The sequence below is a fragment of the Epinephelus lanceolatus genome, chromosome 3 (assembly GCF_041903045.1).
Source record: "Epinephelus lanceolatus isolate andai-2023 chromosome 3, ASM4190304v1, whole genome shotgun sequence".
In the NCBI taxonomy this organism is placed as follows: domain Eukaryota; kingdom Metazoa; phylum Chordata; class Actinopteri; order Perciformes; family Serranidae; genus Epinephelus; species Epinephelus lanceolatus.
In genome coordinates this window covers 12499257-12519826 of record NC_135736.1, presented here as the reverse complement: position 1 = coordinate 12519826, position 20570 = coordinate 12499257, and the positions used below count along the sequence as shown (strand labels likewise).

The 20570-nt window shown below is 42.9% G+C and overlaps 1 protein-coding gene across 2 annotated transcripts in view; it reads left to right on the top strand.

Annotated features, from left to right (window-relative positions):
• The first annotated feature begins 3832 nt into the window (after positions 1 to 3832).
• Positions 3833 to 20570, top strand: part of tnrc6c2 (trinucleotide repeat containing adaptor 6C2) — a 57353-nt gene continuing 40615 nt past the window's right edge. For both annotated transcript variants that reach the window (XM_033624328.2, XM_033624327.2), the window contains exons 1-3: positions 3833 to 4622; positions 17037 to 17137; positions 17477 to 17498. In XM_033624328.2, coding sequence (XP_033480219.1) covers positions 17075 to 17137; positions 17477 to 17498 — 85 coding nt within the window. In that variant the 5' untranslated portion in view covers positions 3833 to 4622; positions 17037 to 17074. The remainder of the gene's footprint in view (positions 4623 to 17036; positions 17138 to 17476; positions 17499 to 20570) is intronic.

Genomic DNA, 20570 nt, shown 5'->3' with positions numbered 1-20570 from the left:
CTTAATGTATGCTAATATTAAGGTCTTGCAGCTTGTAACAAAATAAAGCAAGGTCATCAGGAAAAGGCGCACTTGTAATTAATAGATGAATTCATTACAAAAACAATGACTCAGTTCAAAAACACTCATTAACAAGATAAGGCATTTGAAATGAAAATAGAAACGTTAATGTGTTGACAACGAGAGAGCGACTACATTCAACCTTGAGATGCTGTTAATGCAGTGTGTCTGTGCATTTGATTGGGCGAATCTGCCCGGCCTCTTTTTTTCCGCCACCGCTGTATCATTCCTCATTATTCTCTGACACACTCGCTCGCTGCCTCTCTGCCGTCCTCCCTCCTCCTATCCCTCTCTCCCTCCCTCCCTCTCTCGCTGGCCTTTACCTGCTCGCTCGCCTCAGGGGAAATTACCACAGCTCAGAAACGCTGTCCTACTGCACTGCAACGCTCCGCTCTGCCCTGCCTCCTTCCCTTTACCCATACAGCACACACATATGGACACACAAGCATGCATGCACACAAAAACACCCCCACATACACACAGAGGCTGCATAACCCCTTCCCCACCCCTTGCATTGCCCCTTTACCAGCCTGTTTCTTCTTACTGTTGTCCTCCCCCCATAATATATTATGTACTCTATAGAGGCACAGCAGTATATGGAGGATTTGAAGCATTTGGTTGCCAAGGTCTGCACTATATTTGTATGCAAGAGTGTAATAGTGCATCTGTGTGCGTCCCCATGTTTGTATGTACGTGTATGCAAGTGTGTTTTAGTGCAGAGGAGTGAGTGTGTGTATATATTTCCCCACCTAATGGCTTTTATGTGTCGGACCTCTTCTGTTCAGGGTAATTCACTCTTTAGTCTTAATGAAAGTTAATGAAAAGAATCCCTCCTCCTCTCATGGACTTCCATGCCTTCAGCTACTTGCAGTCTGTCTTATCTCTCATTGCAACGCTGCAGACCTTGGAGATGAGCAATGAGCAACTCAGCAGGGTTTTACCACTCTTCGCTATTATTTAATGGATAGGCACTTCAATCACATTGCTAATCAGAGTGATAAAAAAACTCCCAATGAATGTTTCAGCCTCAATCGCACTGCTACTACTTGCAAATTTTGCCTTGAAGTAGCAGGACTGGGAGACTCGCTGCGCAACACTCTTCTTTTATGTGCAGTTAGGCCACGGTTTCATTTGGCACTGTCCTCCGTCAGAATTATCATCATGACGGTCCTTTTGCATATGTCAAGTCATGCCTTTGGAAATGTCACTTTGAGCGAAGCAGCAGTAGCTTGCCGTCTGCATTTTGATTGCTCACATGCATAAAGTCCAGACTGTGGAGGAAGGGCTGAGTATTCATAATCAATACCAAAATACTGACCCCCCCCCCAGACTCATCAGTCATTCAGCATCACACAGCAAACTATGAATGTCTTCTTCTGGAAGGCAGCGTCTGGGGAATGACGATTTCAAACACAAGATCTGCTTTTGGATTCAGTGCTGTCATGAAATGTTTGGCTACCCCTCAGATCATATTTGTCTGGTTAATTCCACAAGATTAGATGTTAAGCATTTGGATACGGGCTTTGTATTTAAGAGTAAAGCAAAAAAATAGATTTTGAGTGCTGTGAAATTCATTTGATGATCCTATAAATTCAGCCAGTCTTTCATAAACTATGGAGTATATTTTGACTTCCAAAGCAGAAAAAATTGTCTGTTGGGATTCTTTTATGTAATTTGTCTGCTGATGCGTCTGCGTTTTATGAATGTGTGTAATTATTAATGTTTCTGGATGGAGTTACTTTCTCTCATGGGAAACATGTTTAAATGATAAAATGTAGCCACCAAGCACATGCATTAAATATGCATGTAGCCACATAACACACAAGTATTTGTGATGTGAGAGTAAAGACAGTGTGTGTATGGTATGCATATGAATCTTTGGCTCGGTGTATGCACGTGCATTCTTGTGTGAATTTGTGCATGTGTGTGTGCGAGTCTGGCAGACTCCGGCGGCAGGCTTGAAATTAAAACCTTATGCGGAACGCGGCTCATGATTGGAATTAAAACAAAAGGCAGAAGAGCGCACTGAAAAATCGGAGAGAGGAGAGAAGGAGAACAGCGAGAGCAGGAGCAGGAGGAGAAGTGTATTGTCTGAGAGGGGAAGGAGTGAGCGATTGCCTCTGCTGCAGTCCTACAGCTTGTGTCTGGGCTGTTTCCTATCAGAATGTCAGGCGGACCTTTCCCATTGGCTCACTTCTGTCAGCAGTCTGCTTAAATGTGAAAGCAATTGGGGAAATTGGTAGAGTCAAAGAAACATCTCAGAATAGCTGGAGAGTGGATGTGCAGGAGGAAGGATGTGCATGCACACATACATACAGTACATGCACATATCTGCACACACACACACACACACACACACACACACTCTCTCCCTGTCTTTTTTCTTCTCACACACACACCTGAGTAGCTCTTGTCTTTGATGGCTAAGATCGTGTCAAACCACTATCGTTTCAAGTCTCAGTTGTCCTTTGTGCTCTACAGATTTCCATCTCCATCTTTGATAACTCATGTGAGTCTACATGAAGGACATTTACGTTACAAGTAATGCAGGCACTTTAGCTTGCATGATGTAATAAATCACTGCATACATGCCTCGAGTAGGCACATTCGATAAACTCTGAGACAAAATGTTTACACGGAACACAATTTATTTAAGTGCCACGAATAAACAAATATCTACCGTTTAATAGTCTGTCATCCGCGGTGAACTACACATCCCTTCAGGCGTTTCTGTAGGCATTAGACCTCTGCTCTCACCTCTCTTAACCCTGTGTATGGAACAGCTGCTTTCTCCATTCAGTTGGAGCTTGCTATTTTAATAGCTCTGGGCATCTTGCCTTGAAAAGGAGGGAAAAAAAAAGTTTTGGACGAGGCCCCTGGCTTTCTCATTAGCAGTCTCTCCCAGTGATGTATAGGAGCCCAGAGCTTTGCTGAGAGAGTTCTCACTGGTCAGCCTTCCCCTTTGTGGACTGCAGCCTTGACCTGTTCCCACCTCACAGTGTGTGTGTGTGTGTGTGTGTGTGTGTGTGAGAGAGTCCGTCTGTGTGTTTGTCTGGGCACGGAACGGTCATTTCCATGAGAAAGGAGCGCTGAGAATGGACAGGGGCCGCATTTTCTTTTCTCTGAGGCGGCTGCAGACGCGGTTCAGGGGGCACAAGGGCGACCTCATCCATCATGTTGTGAATAGCGTGGAATTATCGCCCCATGTTTCTGGACATCATGTGATCAAGAGATTCTTGACAAAAGGTCATCCTGGGTAGAGAGACCCGGGGTGGGCCCTTTAAGAGGCATTTGAGCCTGTTAAATAAAGTTCATGATGCAAGTTCCAAACTGCTTGTAGACTTTTATGACTCATCCATTTCTGTTTCTCTTATGCACTATTTTAGTCATGAGTCACATGAAGTATGGTGTCGTATTTCTGTACTATAAAGTATTATGTAACAGTGTCACTAGGAGCCAGTTTGAATGTGTATAGGTACTTTCTATCTTTATAATATCATCCTCCCAAAATCTATAACAGCGTTGCATTTGTTGCTTTTTTAAGCGCACGGCACTGACTGCATGCTTGAGCAATTACCTTGGAAATATGAGCTGCCTGCCTGTCCATCCTCTGTGGCCGCTTGGAGGTTTTGGTGAACAGGGGGGAGGGCGGGCCGGAGGGCGGCGGGCGGAGCTGGCGTCTGAAACTTTGGTTGGTCGGGAGTGACGTATCTGGAGCCACTTCCTGGTCTGTCTGCTCTCTGGGAGGAGGAGGAGAGCGAGACTGCAGTGTTGTTAGTTTGAACAAAATGGCTGCGAGACCACTGTCAACGAGAGCTCACTGAACGCCTACCATGACTGTCCGCTCCGCTGTCTGGATCCACACAGAATGTATTTCCCCGGAGTCGTTTCTCACTTTGCATTCGCGGTAGCCAGCCCGTCGCTAGTCGTCCAGCTGGCGACCTAAACTAAAAAACAAACAAAAAAAAACATTTCTTTTGCACTTTAAAACAAGTTGGCTGGCTGGCTGGCTGACGGCCGTCGGCTTGCTCTTATACGGCGAGAACTCAACGGCTATTTTTTTTTTAACGAAAACTGCCTAATTCGCAACGGTCGACGACGTACTACGCTAACCAGCTAGCGTTAGCTTGCATTATTTAGCTGCTTTTCAAAGTCATTTTATCCGTGTTGGGGTTTTTTTTGTTTTTGTTGTTAGTGGTGCTTCGTTCCCTTCCCCGCCCCCCATTATATCGTGACGTTTTTCTAACAAACTGTTTTTCGGCTAGTGTAATTTCACGGCATATTTTGTTTAATTTTTTTTTGCTCAAAGCATAAATTACCGTACTTGCTGTGTGTATATCTTTGGCTGAGTAGCCGTTGTTTACCTCGGTATCTTGTCACCAAGCTGCTTCAGCAGCAGTCGGCTTATCTGCCAAGTCTGACTTTAATTGCGACTGAATCTCTGCTCCATCTCTTTTTACGGGTAACTTTAGAAAAGACATCGGAGAATGCTTTTCTTCATGTGTTTTTCTGCCATGCACCGACTCTTCACTGAAAGCTGCCAAAGCTGTGGTTAACGCAAGGTAAGTTTATAATGAATGGTGTTTTTCTCTCATGAAATATTGATGAATGTTATTGCTGATCACTGTGTTTTAAAATCAAAATCTCAGCGGCTGGACAAAAGTGGACAGAAGCTCTAATAAATAATATCGCAGTGTTACTTTCAGAGCATTATTTCATAACTCCGTTAATCCTATTTACAACTGCGACGTTAACACTGGGCTATGGCAAGCAATGTTAAGTGCTACATAATAAATACAGCCATCAACAACTATCTCTGTTTATTTATGGTGTAGTTTAGCATTTTATTTACAATATTAATGTTGCATATCCCCAGAAACAAGACTGAGTTGTATGAATTTTAAACAGTCTTCCCTAGAACACCCAAACACCCAAGGGATTTTTGAAGGGAGTCCCCTTCAAAAATTAGTAAAAGCGCTTAATGTGATGTTGGATCGATTAGAAAACCCTCCAAAAACGACTGACAGATCAGAGGTACTCTCCCATGTGCTGCTTTTGGATATTCATTAAGAGGTTACTGATTGAATTTAGTATGTGTGTTGAAATGTTGGGAACTTTTGTGTTATATCATAGGTCTTTCATGATTGGTTGAGTGGACTGGAACACACTCAGTACATGTGAGCGTGTAATGTGATGGTTTCTTGAACTGACTGAGAGAATCGCCATGCCAATGTTTCTGTAGTTATTAGAAGGTCATGGTGTGGTAGCAGGCTTTTTTTGGTCACACAGGACTATCTATAGGTTGATTGTTGACAGAATAGAGCTGTATTATGACAGCAGAATTGTCTTGTTTTGTGGCTGCACATGAAGCTGCAGTGTTTTCTCAGCGTGACACATCCTGACATTGTATGCCAATTGTTCCGTTGTCACTCCTCTTTAGCCTTTGGTTCATTCTGTATCACATCCTGTATCTTCCACACCATTGTACATTCCAATACACTAATTCCAATGACATTATTAAACATAGCTGTCCTGTCTCTCTTCCCTCCACCCCTCCCGGCATGGTGAGAAAGCTGGAGATACTGATTGAACTGTCGCCTTCCATTGCATCCCCCCTTCCTGCATCCTGTCCCCAGGCACTGGAGTATAGCTTTTAATATCTCCTCCGCGTGTCTTAATTGAAGTACATAATTTCCCGTTCAATTTCAAACCCCCTTTTCATTCCCCCCCTCTGACATCTCTGTCATAACTGTCTTATCTCTATCGTCACACACCAGTGAGGTGATGAAATGAAAAATGTGCGCAAGCAGCAGTGGCACACATACATGTGTACATTTGCAGTCGGATGGGGAGACTGTAAGGGCATTTGTTTGTGTGTGAGGCACATACACATTTGCGTGTATGCCTTGGAGCCTGTTTATGTGCATATCTTTGCCATGTTTTGAAATGTAAGTGTGTTCAAGATTCAAGATTACTTTATTTGTCCCTAGGGAAATTTGTCCTGGACATAAAGGCTGCCACATAAAAATATATACAGTTATAGTGCAATAACAGACATAAAGTGCATAGTGCAGACATAAAGTGCATTCAAATACGTGCATCACAGCCCCTCATTTTACACCCTCCTTATGTCCTGAGTTTAGGAGATTCGCTGGTAGAGGGATGAAGGAGGTTTTTAAACCAATCAAGGCATCCTCACTTGTGTTTTATTGGAACCCTATATCATCTACCTGATAGGAAAAGTTCATTTTTGTGTTGTCGCAGGTGTTGTATGTTTGTGTCTGCATCAGCCAGTGAATACACTCATGGAATGCCTGTCGTTTTTGCCATGGGAGTGTGTGACTGTTTAAGTCAAGCTCAAAGCCCCCGGCAGTTGGTTTATGCCCTGCAGTTGTGCAGGTTGTGAGCTGCCTCCTGCATGCCCCAGACACCTAGCTGACTCACAGACACACACACACACAGAGCCCTGTTCTTACCCAGGGTCAAGGGTCCTCCTCCCTTCCATGCGCACGACCGTCTTTCCAAAAGGCCAAAGTGCACGCAGTAAGGGGGTGGCTGTGAAAAGATGTTGCAGGGGCCCCTCCTGTGTGTATGTAAAACAAATGAATAGGGAGAAAAGACAGACCTAAAGCCTGGTAAGAAGAAGAGGAGGGAGACTGCTAGTTTTCTTAAATACCATACAGTTAGGCTTACCCTGCCCAGACATAACCGCTTAAGCACCATAGCTACCACGATAGCCACAGCGGGTGGCTCATCTGGAGGGCACTAGGGCCAGTAGGGAGTGTGTGTAGGCATTAGGTCACCAGCACCACAGTTAACTTCAAGGCAAGACGTGTTGTGTTGTGATGAAGATGTCAACAGAGCTTCTGTTTTTGAATCTTCGTACAGATGTTATGTCTATGGAATAGTATTAAAGGTTTGGCTTTGTTCCTTTTGATTCAAAGGGAACGCATCAATTATCTGCTGGGAGAACATGGATTGCACCGATGGTCTATGGAGAGCATGGATAGTCTATCAATGCATGCCAACATCTGCAAATCCAGACACAGAAATTGTAGAACTCTAAATTATCCCAATCTTGAGGTGTATAATTGGTTCTTTCCCAGTGCAACAAGACCCAAAATGAGAAATCCAGTCTCTCACTGGGGCCCAGACTCACTGAATTATATTACTACTTTTGCTGTTTTGGCAGCGCACTTGGAGGAAACCCATAACCCATGTTGGCTCTGGATCCAACCAGGCTGTAGGCTGTTGGCATCTAGACATTGTTTTGATTAGAGTGTATTATAACAAAGCCATGAGGACAAACCCTGGCAGGAAGTCCATCTGCAGCTCCTTATCACCGAGGAGACCAGGGACATTTGTTTAAACTCAAAGCTTGCTTCCCCTTGTCTGACCTTTTACTGACAAAACATGAACACTAGTCCAGTTTTCAGGTTGCAATCAGTAGCTTGATTCCCCTAAAGGGCCAAATGTATCTGGAATGGGCCAGCTTGTTCTATGTCACTGTTTTGGTTGTTCTGCTTTGATTTTTAATTTCTGTACAGAAGTTCGTCTTTTTGCCCGGTAGGCTGCACAAAAAGTTCTTTCTGTCCCCCAGTCAGACATTTTGTGTTTGCTCTAGTAAATCCCACTTAGTTGTGCTTTGGAAAAGTAGCTTGTGTTGTCTATCCCTTTTCCCCGTCATTGACCTTAGCCCAGGTCTGTCCGTGGTAGTTACTGAGCCAGTGATTATGAGGCTTTTCAAACAACTGGCACAGTCCTGATAGATAACGCGCTTAACACTGCCGCAGGGTGCTGCTGCAGTAGGGAGGTGTTGACAGTAGAATCAGCTGGATTCAATGGGAGGCTGCCAAAAGCCATTACCCTCTTCCTCTGCTCTATTTTGAAGTCGAGGGGGGCAGTATAAAGACTTGCCAGGCAGTTGTGCTTGGTGCGGCCATTGTACTAAATGAGGAGTGTTTGTGTATATGTTGTGGGAGCCAGCGAGGGGGGAGTGTATGTTGACTGTGGTGTTGGCAGTAGTAACGATAGGAAGCCAGGAATAGTTGTTGTATCCTCCTTTGGATGGACATAACCCTGAAAATAAATGGTATCAGTGGGTCCTTAACACTTCCAAGTGTCCAGACTGACATTTTCTGTGAGTGGTGTTTTATGTTTTGTTTTAGTAGGTCTGTCTGTCCATTTATGCAACACGGGTTTGCATGTTCTCAGCCAGAGTTCACTTTAGGTCTGACACTAATCTGCTTTGGTATGAGACAGTGATCTCATGTTATGATAGTCATGATCTTATCTTCGAGTGCTCCCAGCCCTAAATTCACCTCTTCCTGATAACAAGTGTGTTAAAGTGTGAGCTGCATTTACTTCTTATATGGTAAAAGAATGCATTGTTTTTCAGAGGAAGGTTTAAAGAATAGTTTCAGTCCTGCCACCAGGTATGTTTTTGTGACCAGTTGTCCCACGTACAAAGACGACTATGGGTTGATCTCCTTTAAACTATGTCATACATGTGGCTTTTGCATTAAAAACGTATAGGGTAGTTGTAACCAAAGAGTCCTATGGGTGTTGGGATGGTTTGGGCGTCTGTGTAACCCCCGCCCTCTTGTCCAACTTGTGCGCCAATGGAGGGGGCAGGGGCTTAGGGGGCCCACCAGGGGTAAGCCAGGCTGGAATAGAAGCAGGGGGATGGGAGAAGCGAAGCTGAGACCGGCGAGCTGCTGCCTGTGAGTCTTGGCAGGGGTCCAGGGGAATGTTCAGTGTGTGGAGGTTCGGTGGGGGCCTCCATCCCTCCCTCTGTTCCATGTCGGCTAATTGGAGAGACGTGGAGAGAAGGAGAGGGCCATCACATGGTAGCTGACAGAGAATATGCAGGACATCCAGCCTACAGTGTTCCCCTTTTTCCTGTTCCAACCAGACATTAGACAGTCTCACTTATTATGTAAAAGGACTTAGTTCCTACAGAGCTTCCAAAGCTCTCAGTTACGGCTATGTAAATAGCACTAGCATGCTCTACTCTCCCCCTATGCTAAGACCGTGGCTTAATCTAGTAAGCTCAGGTCATTTGTTTGGTGTTTGGACTGTTTTATCGCCTTAATCAACGTGAGTACAATCAATGAAGTTCAAGTGTTTACTTTTACTTTGTGTATTTTGATTGTTGGAGCACATTTTAAGGACTTAGTCTGATTAAACAGAACTGTCGGAAGTTGAGACCCTGTTAAATCACAAAATAGAATTTCTTCTGGGCAGATTAAATTTTAACAACAGTTTGGCATAGCCTTATTCTTATTAATTAAGGCACTGGGGATCTGAGGATACTTTAGAATTTGGGCTAATAAACTGTTAGCCCAACACATCATATTGTACTTTCTTTACTAATGTTTGATACTGAGATTCCTGCAGTAATTTGTTGTATTTTCAGTGTTTTGTCAGGAGCTATAATGCATATCTGCCGGATATAACTAAAGATATTGAAAGTGCAGATCTCAGGATGCCCATTCTTAATAGTTCAATAAAACTAAGCTAGTTAATATTTACTCAAGATAGAAACACATCCATGCCACTGCTCTGCTTTCCCTGGTATTTCTACATCTCCACCGTCATCATGACAGCTTTACAGTGGGGGCTGTCACTTCCATCTCTTTCCCTGCTTTTTCTTGTCCTCATCTATGTCCTCCTTACATCAGAGCAGGCTTTGTTCCCACAACTAAGCACAGCATGTATTTTCTGTCTGTGTTATTGCTTACACTGCTGACTGCCAGGGAATTCTACTGGAATTTTGTATGTGTGAATGTACAGAGGGGGTCAAAGTAACCTTGACGGGGCCACAGCCCAACTGGATAGCTCATTTGTTTTAGCATGCATCATGTGTAGGTATGTGTCCTTTTTTCTTCTGATTTTGATGGTGAAGACAGGCTGTGTAGTATTTGAAAAGATCATTCTCAGTCCTTATTTATATCCCAAACATTAAATAAGAGATGCACAAATGACAGCTTAAGGCCTGTCACAACAATTACATTCTTGACTTATCAAGGCCAGCAAAAATGACCAAGTTCATGTCCGTATATCGGACGATATTGTCCCTGTGTTTAAATTTGTCTTTGTTTACATACGTATGTCATCAACATTTTTTGCCAGCATGGTGCCAGAATAAACAGCAGGGTTAGCCATACCATTATAAGACTAAGCTGAATGAACAGAAAAAAAGCTATGCTGAGATACATTTTACTGTCATCCCTGGTCGAATTAAAAATGAATTCCTCTTTGTAAGGGTGTGCTTGCATTATAATATTATTATATTATAATATTAGTGGCATAAAATTTTATTAAAATGACAATTTTATTGTTTATCCACATAATTTCTGGGGCAATATATCGTCCAACAAACGAAGTTATCATGACAGTTCTAGACAGCAGTCACACTCAGTTGTGAACCCTGTTTTGCCTGGTTCTTGAGCTCTCCTCACTGCAATGTCTGAGTAACATCTTGACGTCAACACAACGCCATCAATGTGTTTTAAGAATACGGAATCTAGATAGGTCAATTTAAGAATATATAGAAAATATGAGATTTGCTGTTTGATTGATCTAAATCGCAGATGAGGATCTGCATTGGTCTACCGCTAGTGTGCATTTTTTTTTATTTTTGCAGTTGTGTTGAATTGCAAACAGCCAGCCAGTGTTTTTGTGGCCATGGTAAAACGCTTTATTAATGAATGCCAGTGTAATTCTAGAGGTGCTCAGTTTTGGTCCGTGGTTAAAAAAAAGTTTGAGGAACTCCTGCTTAAGGTTAATCATGAGAGGTCAGGCATTTGTATTAATGCTAATAGCACCTCATAACTATCCAGACCTTTTAGACAGGGAGTCACCTCACAGGCTCTTAAACTGCCAGGCGGGCACACAGATTAAAACAAATGCACAAAATATGCAGGCGTATGCAAACCATGCACAACCACTTATTCTCATAAACACAAAGCAGTCATAAGTAAAGACAAACGCACACACCAACACACTCGACTTGACAGTTTCTTCTTGAATTCAATAAGCTTTAGCAGTGGTGCTGGCAGGGAGCAGGCCTGCTTGGTCTTGTGCATTGTGCTGTTTTCCTATTTAATGAGCTGCCATCGTGTTAAAGTTTCATATCGACTTGGCAGAGGAAGCAGCCAAGACACTGAGAGCTAATTTTCTGGAGGCAAACCTCAAAGCTGTTATTTATAACGCAGGTCTGCCTCTCTCACTATCCGTTTCTTTGACTTTCTTTCTCCATCTCGCGTCGCCCTTCATCGCCACTCTCCACCTACCTGCTCGCCCTCAATCAGTCCCTCGTCTACAGATTCCCACAAACAAGAATATTTCCACCACAGTTCATTGAGCAAGTCCAGTCTAGTAGCAATAAAGTGTGCTGTGTATCCTCACAAGCCACTCTCTCCACCTGCTGAAAGAAAAGCTGGTATGCAGTGAATGCTTACAAACCAAGCACAGCCAGTGAAACTGTTAGTGTGACTGAGGGATGGAAACACACACACCTTGTTATTGCTGCTTATCAACTGTGGAATTTACAGGCTTGTTTTCCTCAAGCCATTCAGGTCAAGTAAACAGAAATGCACACCCACGCGCATTTGTGGAGAGAAGTCGAGGTCTATAACAGCAGTAGCAGGTTTTGAGGAATTATTCCCCAGGTAAGGGCTGTCCATGATAATGTTCCATGTAATAAGACTCAGGAGAGCCCTGTGGCTTCTCTAATGCCACAGGAATGGGTGGCTGGCCAAATGGTAATGTTGGTGGAGAGTGGATTTGCCACATTCTGTGGCCACGACCTGACCATATTACTTTTTTGCTGAGAGAGCAAAGTCTCCACTTCTTCCTCCTCCCTTCTCTTCCTCTCCTTTGTGATTGGTGTTGTGTCTGCGGTCGATCTGACAGCGTTTCAGAACACGTGAAGCTGCATGTTTTCCTCGCAGCTCGTCCCCTTTTCAAGTTCTACCTTGGTGTCTGTCTTCCTTTGTCTCGCCCGGTCTTCACATGAGCGCGGCTCTTTTTACTCCCCTTTTATTCTCTTTTTCTATCACCCTTGCATGGTTTTCCCCCTCATTCTTCGCTTTCCTCCCTGTATCTCTAGATACTAGCGATCAAGGGGCAGGGATATTTTGGTTCCTCTTTCTCCCCTCCTCCTCGTCCCTCAGTCTCTCCTTGTCTGCCAGCCTCAATAGTGCTCCGTTCAGATTTTTTTTTCCAACTTCTCCATTTCTCTAGTGAGGATTCTTTCTGTCTTTTCCCTCTCCCAGCCTCGTCTCTCTTCTTTCTCTCTGTGCCCTGTCTGGTTCTCCGGCGGCTGTCGTTCTTAATTGGTGTTGCTCTGCGTCTGCTTTCATCCTCCGCCTGTTTTTTCCCTTCCTCTCACCCCCCCCCCCCCCCCCCCCCCCCAAATCCTCGGCTCTCCTTCTCCTCCTCCCACCTCTCTCTCCTCTGCATCCCTGCTGGAAAACGACAGGCATCAGACAGACTGCCTCCTGCCTGTGTACATCAAGCTTCCCTGTGTGAGCCTGTGTGTTTTTATGGGATTGGGTTTGTGTGTGTGTGTTGTGAGTTTCTAGCCTGTTCATTCCTGTACAGTGTGTTCCTGTTGTCATGCCTCCTTCTCCATGGCTTAGCCCTATAGTCCCAGGATATGGAACTGTTTTGTGGGGCACAGGAAGAGAGGATACTGCCTCATTGTGCAATTTCTTCACAATTTCCCTGCAGCCCTAGTTTGCTTAGACTCAGGATGTTTTCCTACTTATTTCTGTATTCTTAAGGAAAGCCATGAAATCAGTGTAGGATCACTGGTCAGGTCAGGGTTTCAGATAGAGGAGGGGGTAAAGATGGGGTCCTCATATGTTGTATTTGCTGTAGAATTGCTACTTAAATGTGAGGGGATGGTGGTAATTTTGTCTAAAACAGATCCTAGCATGCCCATGTGCCTTTCCTAGCATCAGCTCCAATAGAGATTTGCATTTATATTGTATTACTGAGAGTTGGATGAGAATATAAATATCTTTTTTACAATCTATGCATCCAATACAAAGGTAGCTTTATGCTTTGCCTAGCTTAGCTTGAACAGGTAGCTTAACCCCAGCAACAACTCAAAGCTACGTAAATGTTATGTTGTATCCAATACATGTAGAAACAGAAAACGAAGTTGGAGCTGTTTGTGCACTGTTTGTGCAGCAAGTTTTTTGACCAACAGACTTGCATCTGCATCTGCCGGCTTTGCATACATTTGCAACTTTGGACAACACACAACTGCCTCTTGGACATATTGGTGAACAGCTTGCTAGCTGACATGATACAACATGTAAATAAAACAATTTTGCATTTTGTGGGAAGCATTATATTTTCTCTTCATTGAGGACTTTGGTTTTAGTATTTGTTCTGTTAGGCTAAACGAACCACAAAGCCATGTTTGTATTAATATTTTTCCTCTGATCTAACTTTTCATAAGGTGCCAAATGAGCAAATTCTCCAAAATGCACATTTCTTTTAACAGTTTATTTGATTATTTTTTAAATCAAGTTTTGTTTTTAAGAGCAAGAGTGAAATAATTACCATTGTAGTTACTGCCTATGTCATGTTGACTATGGTGATCTGAGCCCTTCTAATGTCAGAGACTACTGAATGACACTAATGTGGCCGTGTAGGTCAGTAACCTCAAAACAGGACATATTTTGCCTAATTGCAATGTCATACTGCCAGCGAGGGTAAACCTGATGCTGGAAGGCAGCACAGAGACACCTCAGGGTCATTGCTGAGGAGGTGCTGGTGTCAGCAGTACTGAGCAAGAGGGAGAGAGATGGGGAGAGGCAGGTAGGCAAACGAGGTCAAGAGGGAAGCTAACTTTGGCATCAACTACGTCAGCTCAAAAGACAACCAGCCGCTCTCACGTTTCACGTCACATGTTTTTTTTTTTTCTAACCAGACTGCCTCCAGCATAACAGTTCTAACCAAAAAACAATAAGCCTTTCGTAGTTTACTGATATATATGAATTTAAATACATAATAAATATATCATTGTGGTGACAGCAGCAGTTGTAACCAGATAGGGTAGGTCCACTATTATCTGGGGGGTGAAAGGTGAGACTACCAGGATGACATGGTCAGCTGTAGTGGAGAGGCCCTGTCACTAGCTGGTAAAAGAAAAATCTAGCACACAGTGTAATGGCTGAAGCCAGTTTCTTCCCATTTACATCCCCCACTCCTTCCTTTGCTGGCATGCTGTCTCCGCTCAGAGGAGACCAAGATAGACTACTGCACATATACTGCACATGCTACCTACATACTGCATATAATTATCTGAATGCTCCTAAACAACTATACATAATTTGAGCTCCTATTTATTACCTGAGGGCTACCTTCCCCCTAGCTGCTGATATAGCACAATGACACACACACACACACACACACACACACTCACAGACTCCTCAGTTTGAAAAATAGGACTGTGTGAATGTAAGAGGGAGAGAGAGCACTAGAGAGCAGTGTAACAGGGAATGAAGGAGAGAGAATCCAGATGGAGGCGGAAAAAAGTAATGTAAGGATATCTCTTTTCTTTCATTTTACCCTGCTGCCATGGCCACTTGTCTGGCAGTCTTCCCCAGGGTTTGGCTCTAAACTCACTGTTGACAAGTGTTCAATGTCTCTCTTCCTCCGTCTCTCCCTCTCTCTGCCCATCTGTATGTCTGTCTAACCTTGTCTACTTTCTCTCCCTTACTGCCATAGAGACATTACCCCTCCATCAGACAGCCTCTGTGAGGCCTCTCCTGTCTTTTTGATTGACAGCTTCCTCCCCCTGCCAGTGGGCAGCACAGTGGGAGGCAGGCCTTTCATTAATCTCCTGTTATGAGTGTTATGAGTGTTATGATTCATTCATACAATCAGATTTTGATTCATTTCCAGGCCCCGTGTTGTTGGCAAGTTTGGTATTTTGTGTTTGTGTACTTGTAGACTCATGGACTGTCTTCAACTAATGATTTTCATTATCAATTAATCTGTCAGGGTTTTTTTTTTCAGTTAATCAAATAAAAGTTTGTTCTTCAAGATGTCAGAGTGAAAAATAGCTTCTTTTGTCTGATGAACAGTCTAAAATCACAATAATATGTAACTTGATCTAGCAAATGTTTTGCTTGATAAATGACTTTTAATGATGAATTGTTAGGCCGCATTTAGATGTCATCTTGTAGCTATTACTTTAAATGCAGTACAAAGTTATTATGATGATCAAGTCAAAGGCTGCAACTAAAGATTAAAGATTTTTTTCTCAAATCGATTAGTTGTTTGGTCTATGAAATGTCAGAAAATTATGAAAAATGTCAAGTCAGCGTTTCCGAAAGTCCAAGGTGACGTCCTCAGATGTTTTGTCTACAACCCAAAGTTATTCAGTTTACTGTGATAGAGGAGTAAATAAACCAGAAAATATTCATATTTAAGGAAGCTGGAGTTAGAGAATTTTGACTCTTTTGCTTAAAAAGTTCTCAAGCCCATGAATCGATTATCAAATTAGTTGGGGATTGATTTAATAGTTGACAACTAATCGATTAATTGCTGCGGCTCTAATCAAGTCACAGTTAAAAAGGATTCTCTGAATCAAGTTCTGTTGTCGGGAGTATTACACATGTTAGGAGCCAGAACACAGTGCATACAATCCAAAGAATTTGTCCATGTTGTTACAGACTCTAACACATAAATTAAGGGTTTTGAGTTCTCCAATATTTGCTGGCGTACTGGTCCATTCCTCTGTGGCTTCAATACAAAAGGCAGACTGACTGAAAGTAGCTACTTTTTGCAGTATGACGTTGGTGATTATTTTTGTGAAACTCTGTTTGCAGCGAATCCAACATGTCTCTCAAGCAGCGGTACAGTCTGAAAGAAAGTTCTTCGAGTTCACGAGGATGAATCACAATAGCCCATTGTAGAAGGCAGGCGTGCGTGTGCATGTACACGTGCACTCTTATCAGGATGGCCAGCAAATAGGAATAGACCATAATTTTAGATTGACGTGAAGATGATCGATTGTATTTGCACATTTTTACAGAGTGGCGTCATTGATTTGATATGACATAGTGCTGTATAATAGATTAGTGTCCATTGCACTTAGTGAAGACTAAACACACACACATTTGATCCCTATGGCCCAGCTCATGCCTCTAATAGTTTCCAGGAGCTTTCACTAAAGCCGAGCCAAAGGAAATACAGGCTGAAAAGAAGCACTTAGTTTCCGTGGCCCTGGGGCAAGCTATCTAGCTGGTTTGACTCACGCCCACTGGAAACAGATCTTTGTAAGAAAAAAAAAAAAAAAAAACAGCCTTGTGTCTTATTCTGTCAGTCTGTTGGCCTTTACGTTGTCTTCCTCTCAGTCCTTTTAATCCCTTGCCTTTTTATCTTCTTGCCATTTCCTGCCGTCTTCACTCCTACTGTTCTCTCTCTCTACTTCTCTGTATTTATCTCTCTCTTACTCACACGTGTGCCTTTTTTCCTTTTCCTTTTTATAACCCCTCCATTCAACCTTCTCCTTTTACAGTTTTTGACCATGAGGGAAAGTGTTTCTCAGAAGTGCCTGACATGATTTTCGTATGAGGTGATGATTGTAGATGGAAAAGTTTTTCCAGACACTGAGTGCACTTTGGCTCCAGCTTACACACAGATCAGAAGGAAAGGGGTTGAGAGTGTATTATTCACTCTGTGTGTGTGTGTGTGTGTGTGTGTGTGTGTGTGTGTGTGTGTGTGTGTGTGTGTGCGCGCTCGTGCGTGCATTTTTGTGTGGAATACTTCTTTGCGCAGACAATATAAATGTGCCTGAGTCTCAAACAAGTGTAAAGTGTGTGATGCACATGAGTCTACATAATTGTAATTGCAAAAAATTGATGGACACTTGGCATTTTAAGCTGAATCCCAGCTTTTCTCCTTCACGTGTTACACATTGCCCTTTTCCTTTTCTTCTTGGACAGCTGAGAGAAGCTCGCAACAGGAGAAAGAGAACCATTTGATGGAAGAAAAGAAAAAGAAAAAACAAGACGAAAAGACCAAGACGGACGTTGCTCAGAAAAAGGTGAGGGTGAAAATGATGCACACGTTCACAAAAACACACCCATCAAATTGCGAGTCTGCTAGCAAGCAGAGGGATATGCAGAGTTCTATAAAACCTTCAGTCTTTTTTAATCAATGGCCTTTGATTAAATCAATAGCTTTGGCTGATTTGTAGGCAGCAAAAATCCAATGAACCACCAACAACTGACTTCTTCTGTTTATTACCTGCTGCCATTCAACAGAAAAAGTTACTAAATCATTAGAAAAGATTGGACAACTTTGCTAAGTAGCACAAGCCCATTTCCGGTTGAATAAAGTCTATGTTTTGTTCTTAAGTCCATTTCTCATTCTTTCTCTGCAGGCTGCTGATCAGAAACCCAAAGGTGAGTGTCATGATCAAGTAAACCGCACCCTCTCATCTACCTCATTTTCTAAACGTACATTCCAACCACTGATATTCTGATTAAAGGGGACCAATTATGCTTTTCCTTATTTTCTGTCAGATATACAATATTACAATGATAAATGTTATTTAACATGGCCAAAGTTTCATATAATGAGGTAAACATATCTAAAAGTAAACTCTGTGGGGAAAAGCCTCAGGCTTCAGACTGTTCTGAATGTTCTGTTTCCAAATGGGGTTTTTCTACTATCAAGACAATCTCACGTCAACTTGATTTCTTTCTATGGTCATCTGCTCCAGGCACGCTGCTGCCAGAGTTTACATGTAGCTACAAGCTAATTTCAGGGAAACATGTAATTTTGGTTCCAGATGTTGATTTCTCACTGATTTTGGATCATATTCCTGCTGGAACATGTTAAATTGTGTTTAGAAACTTTGATGGTTGATTTTTCAACAGGTCAAAGTGTCAATATAAATAGTTGTTCCTTTGCAGCAAGTACACTGCTGGCGTACGTGGGGCTACATGCTAATATCAGGGAAACGTAAACCAGGCTGGAAGTGTTGTCATTTCTCCCTGATTTCAGACAGGGTTTCTTCAGGAACATGTCTGGTTGTGTTTAGAGGCTGCAGTGAAGGTGCAGAGACCCCGAGATGGGGAATTCCTGGGGAGAGCTGACCATTCAGAGCACACTTTTTTGGGAGGGGGGCTAAAAGACAGGCACTAAAATGGAGCATTTCAGACAGTGGGTATATATAGCACAGACAGTATGAGGGAACTTCATTTTTTTGTACCATTTAAGCATGTAAATATGTTCTAGTAGAAACCCAAAGTACAAGTATGAACCTGAAAATGAGCATAATAGGTCCCCTTTAATCAGCTCTGATTAACACACACAGACCCGTTAAGGTACACACACACACATACACACACACACATTATTCACGCAATACACACATAGCATTTAGCATTCTAATACACAGATGGACACACACATTTTGCACATGCATGCACAATTGTGCCGTTTGAATCTCAAACACACACACACACACACACACACACACACAGCAGAGCAAATACAGTGGAGTCTAATGCAGAGTGATGCAGAGTGACACCCAGTACGCCCGCAGCACCAGGCAGTGAAGCGTGAGGGCACCCAGACAGCACACTGAGTGTGGTGTGGGCAGAGGGATGGGGGTAGGGGATGGGTAAGAGAGGGAGACAGAGGAAGAGTGGAATAAAAGAAGGGCATGGAGTCCAGCTGACATGCATAGAGAGTGGGACTGAAAGAACAGTGTCCTCACATGCCCCTGGTGTCCTCTTAAGATGCTAAAATAGATCCTAAGAGGACATTGCTGTGAAAATGTTCTTTTGAAATGTGTTCAAAGTACTGGGAGTTGCCTCTGAGATGCTTCAAAATACAGAAAAGGTTGTACCCATGATCCTTCTGAGGAAATATATAATAATACATTGTAATAAATGAATGACTGTGTGAGAGAGTGAGCCAGGTCCTAAGCAGAAGATTTATGAGCCCCTGTCTCCTCCATCTTTGGCCCTTTCCTCATCCTGTTGTCTTGCATTATGTTGTCTGCTTTTACATCGGGATATCCATGCGTCTTGGCCAGTACTAATTGTGATGCATAGTATTCTGTTTTTTGTCTTTTTACCTAACACCACTCTGAGGTTATTCTTGCCTTTACAGTTGGATATGATGTAATTAATGCCAAATGCTTGAAATAGGTTTTGTTAGTGCATGATTGGGCGAAGGCGGCACAGAATTGTAAATCCTCCTCAATGTGTCTGTTAGTGCCCGTGCCTATCCTCCCGCAGTTTGAGCAGCAGCTTGGCCATCTGGGTGTAACTGTTGGGCTTTAACAAAGGTCAGCGCAGCTTGCCTTGGACTGTGACCTCTCTATTTAATTGCCCTCCCTGTGTTGCACTGCCCTGACTGTGAGCTTGGCCTATTATCCAAGTTTTAAAGCCTCCACACAAAGCTAGCTGCCTCTAATTTGAATACGCATTTAATGCTACTTGTTCTTGAGTGATTGAGATGGAAATACTTTCAGCAGAGAAAATAAATCAGACCTCTCCAAGCATTATTATATATCTGTATCCATCTACATACATATACACTATAGTACCCTGTTCTAATAGTATTTATAGAGCAGCAGAGAACTCATACTTTATAGTGTGCAGTGCCTGTTTTGTTTTTTTACCATTATTTACACTGAGCACGAGTGCTCCTTTCCAGGAACAACCTGCTTCACACTCACATAGTTTACATTCACACCTGGAAGCTGTCTTTTATAACCACAGTCTATCTTTTGGGCGCTAAACAGCTTTACTTGAACAGTTGCGGTTTAAATGCCGTGCTCAGAGGAATGGAAATGGTGGTGATGAGGCAGGCTCGAGTGCTGCTTTTTATTGGTCTACCTAGAATGTTGACCGAGTAATGGCTGGTGAGGTTTTTTGTGGAGAGGAGAGGTTCCTGGTTGTTAGATGGTGGCATTCCACATGCCCCAAAGGATTATGTGGGCAACAATAAATGTCACACACTCGCACACTACCGTGTCTGTTTCTGTGTACTGTATGTTTCTGTCTGCTTGTCCTCACATACCTTTTAAAGTTCAGTTGTATTACAACAGTGTTTTTTCTTTGTCTTGGCTCTGTACCGCAGCTCGTTAGATTTAAAATGAAACTACCATGAGTTTAAAGTGAGCCAACACTGGTGGTGCTCTGACAGGCCTGTGCTGCAGCTGTATTGCACTGTATTGCTAAATGGCTTTTATTTGGATGGAGGTCAGGTTATAACCTCATCCGTTGTTGTATTTGTTGATGATCTATGTGCCTCTGCATTGTAACTCATATTCATTATTTCATTTCATATCCAATGTGCCAGATTAGAGCCAAAACAATGAAAGCAAATCTCAGCCTTAATACTTTATGACTACAGTGTAAGAGCTGTGTATTTGGGTGTTACTGACAGGAAATGCAGAGTCAGAGAGGAAATATTGAAAACTCTGCCTGTGTAAGAGGCCTACGGACAGGGGCAAA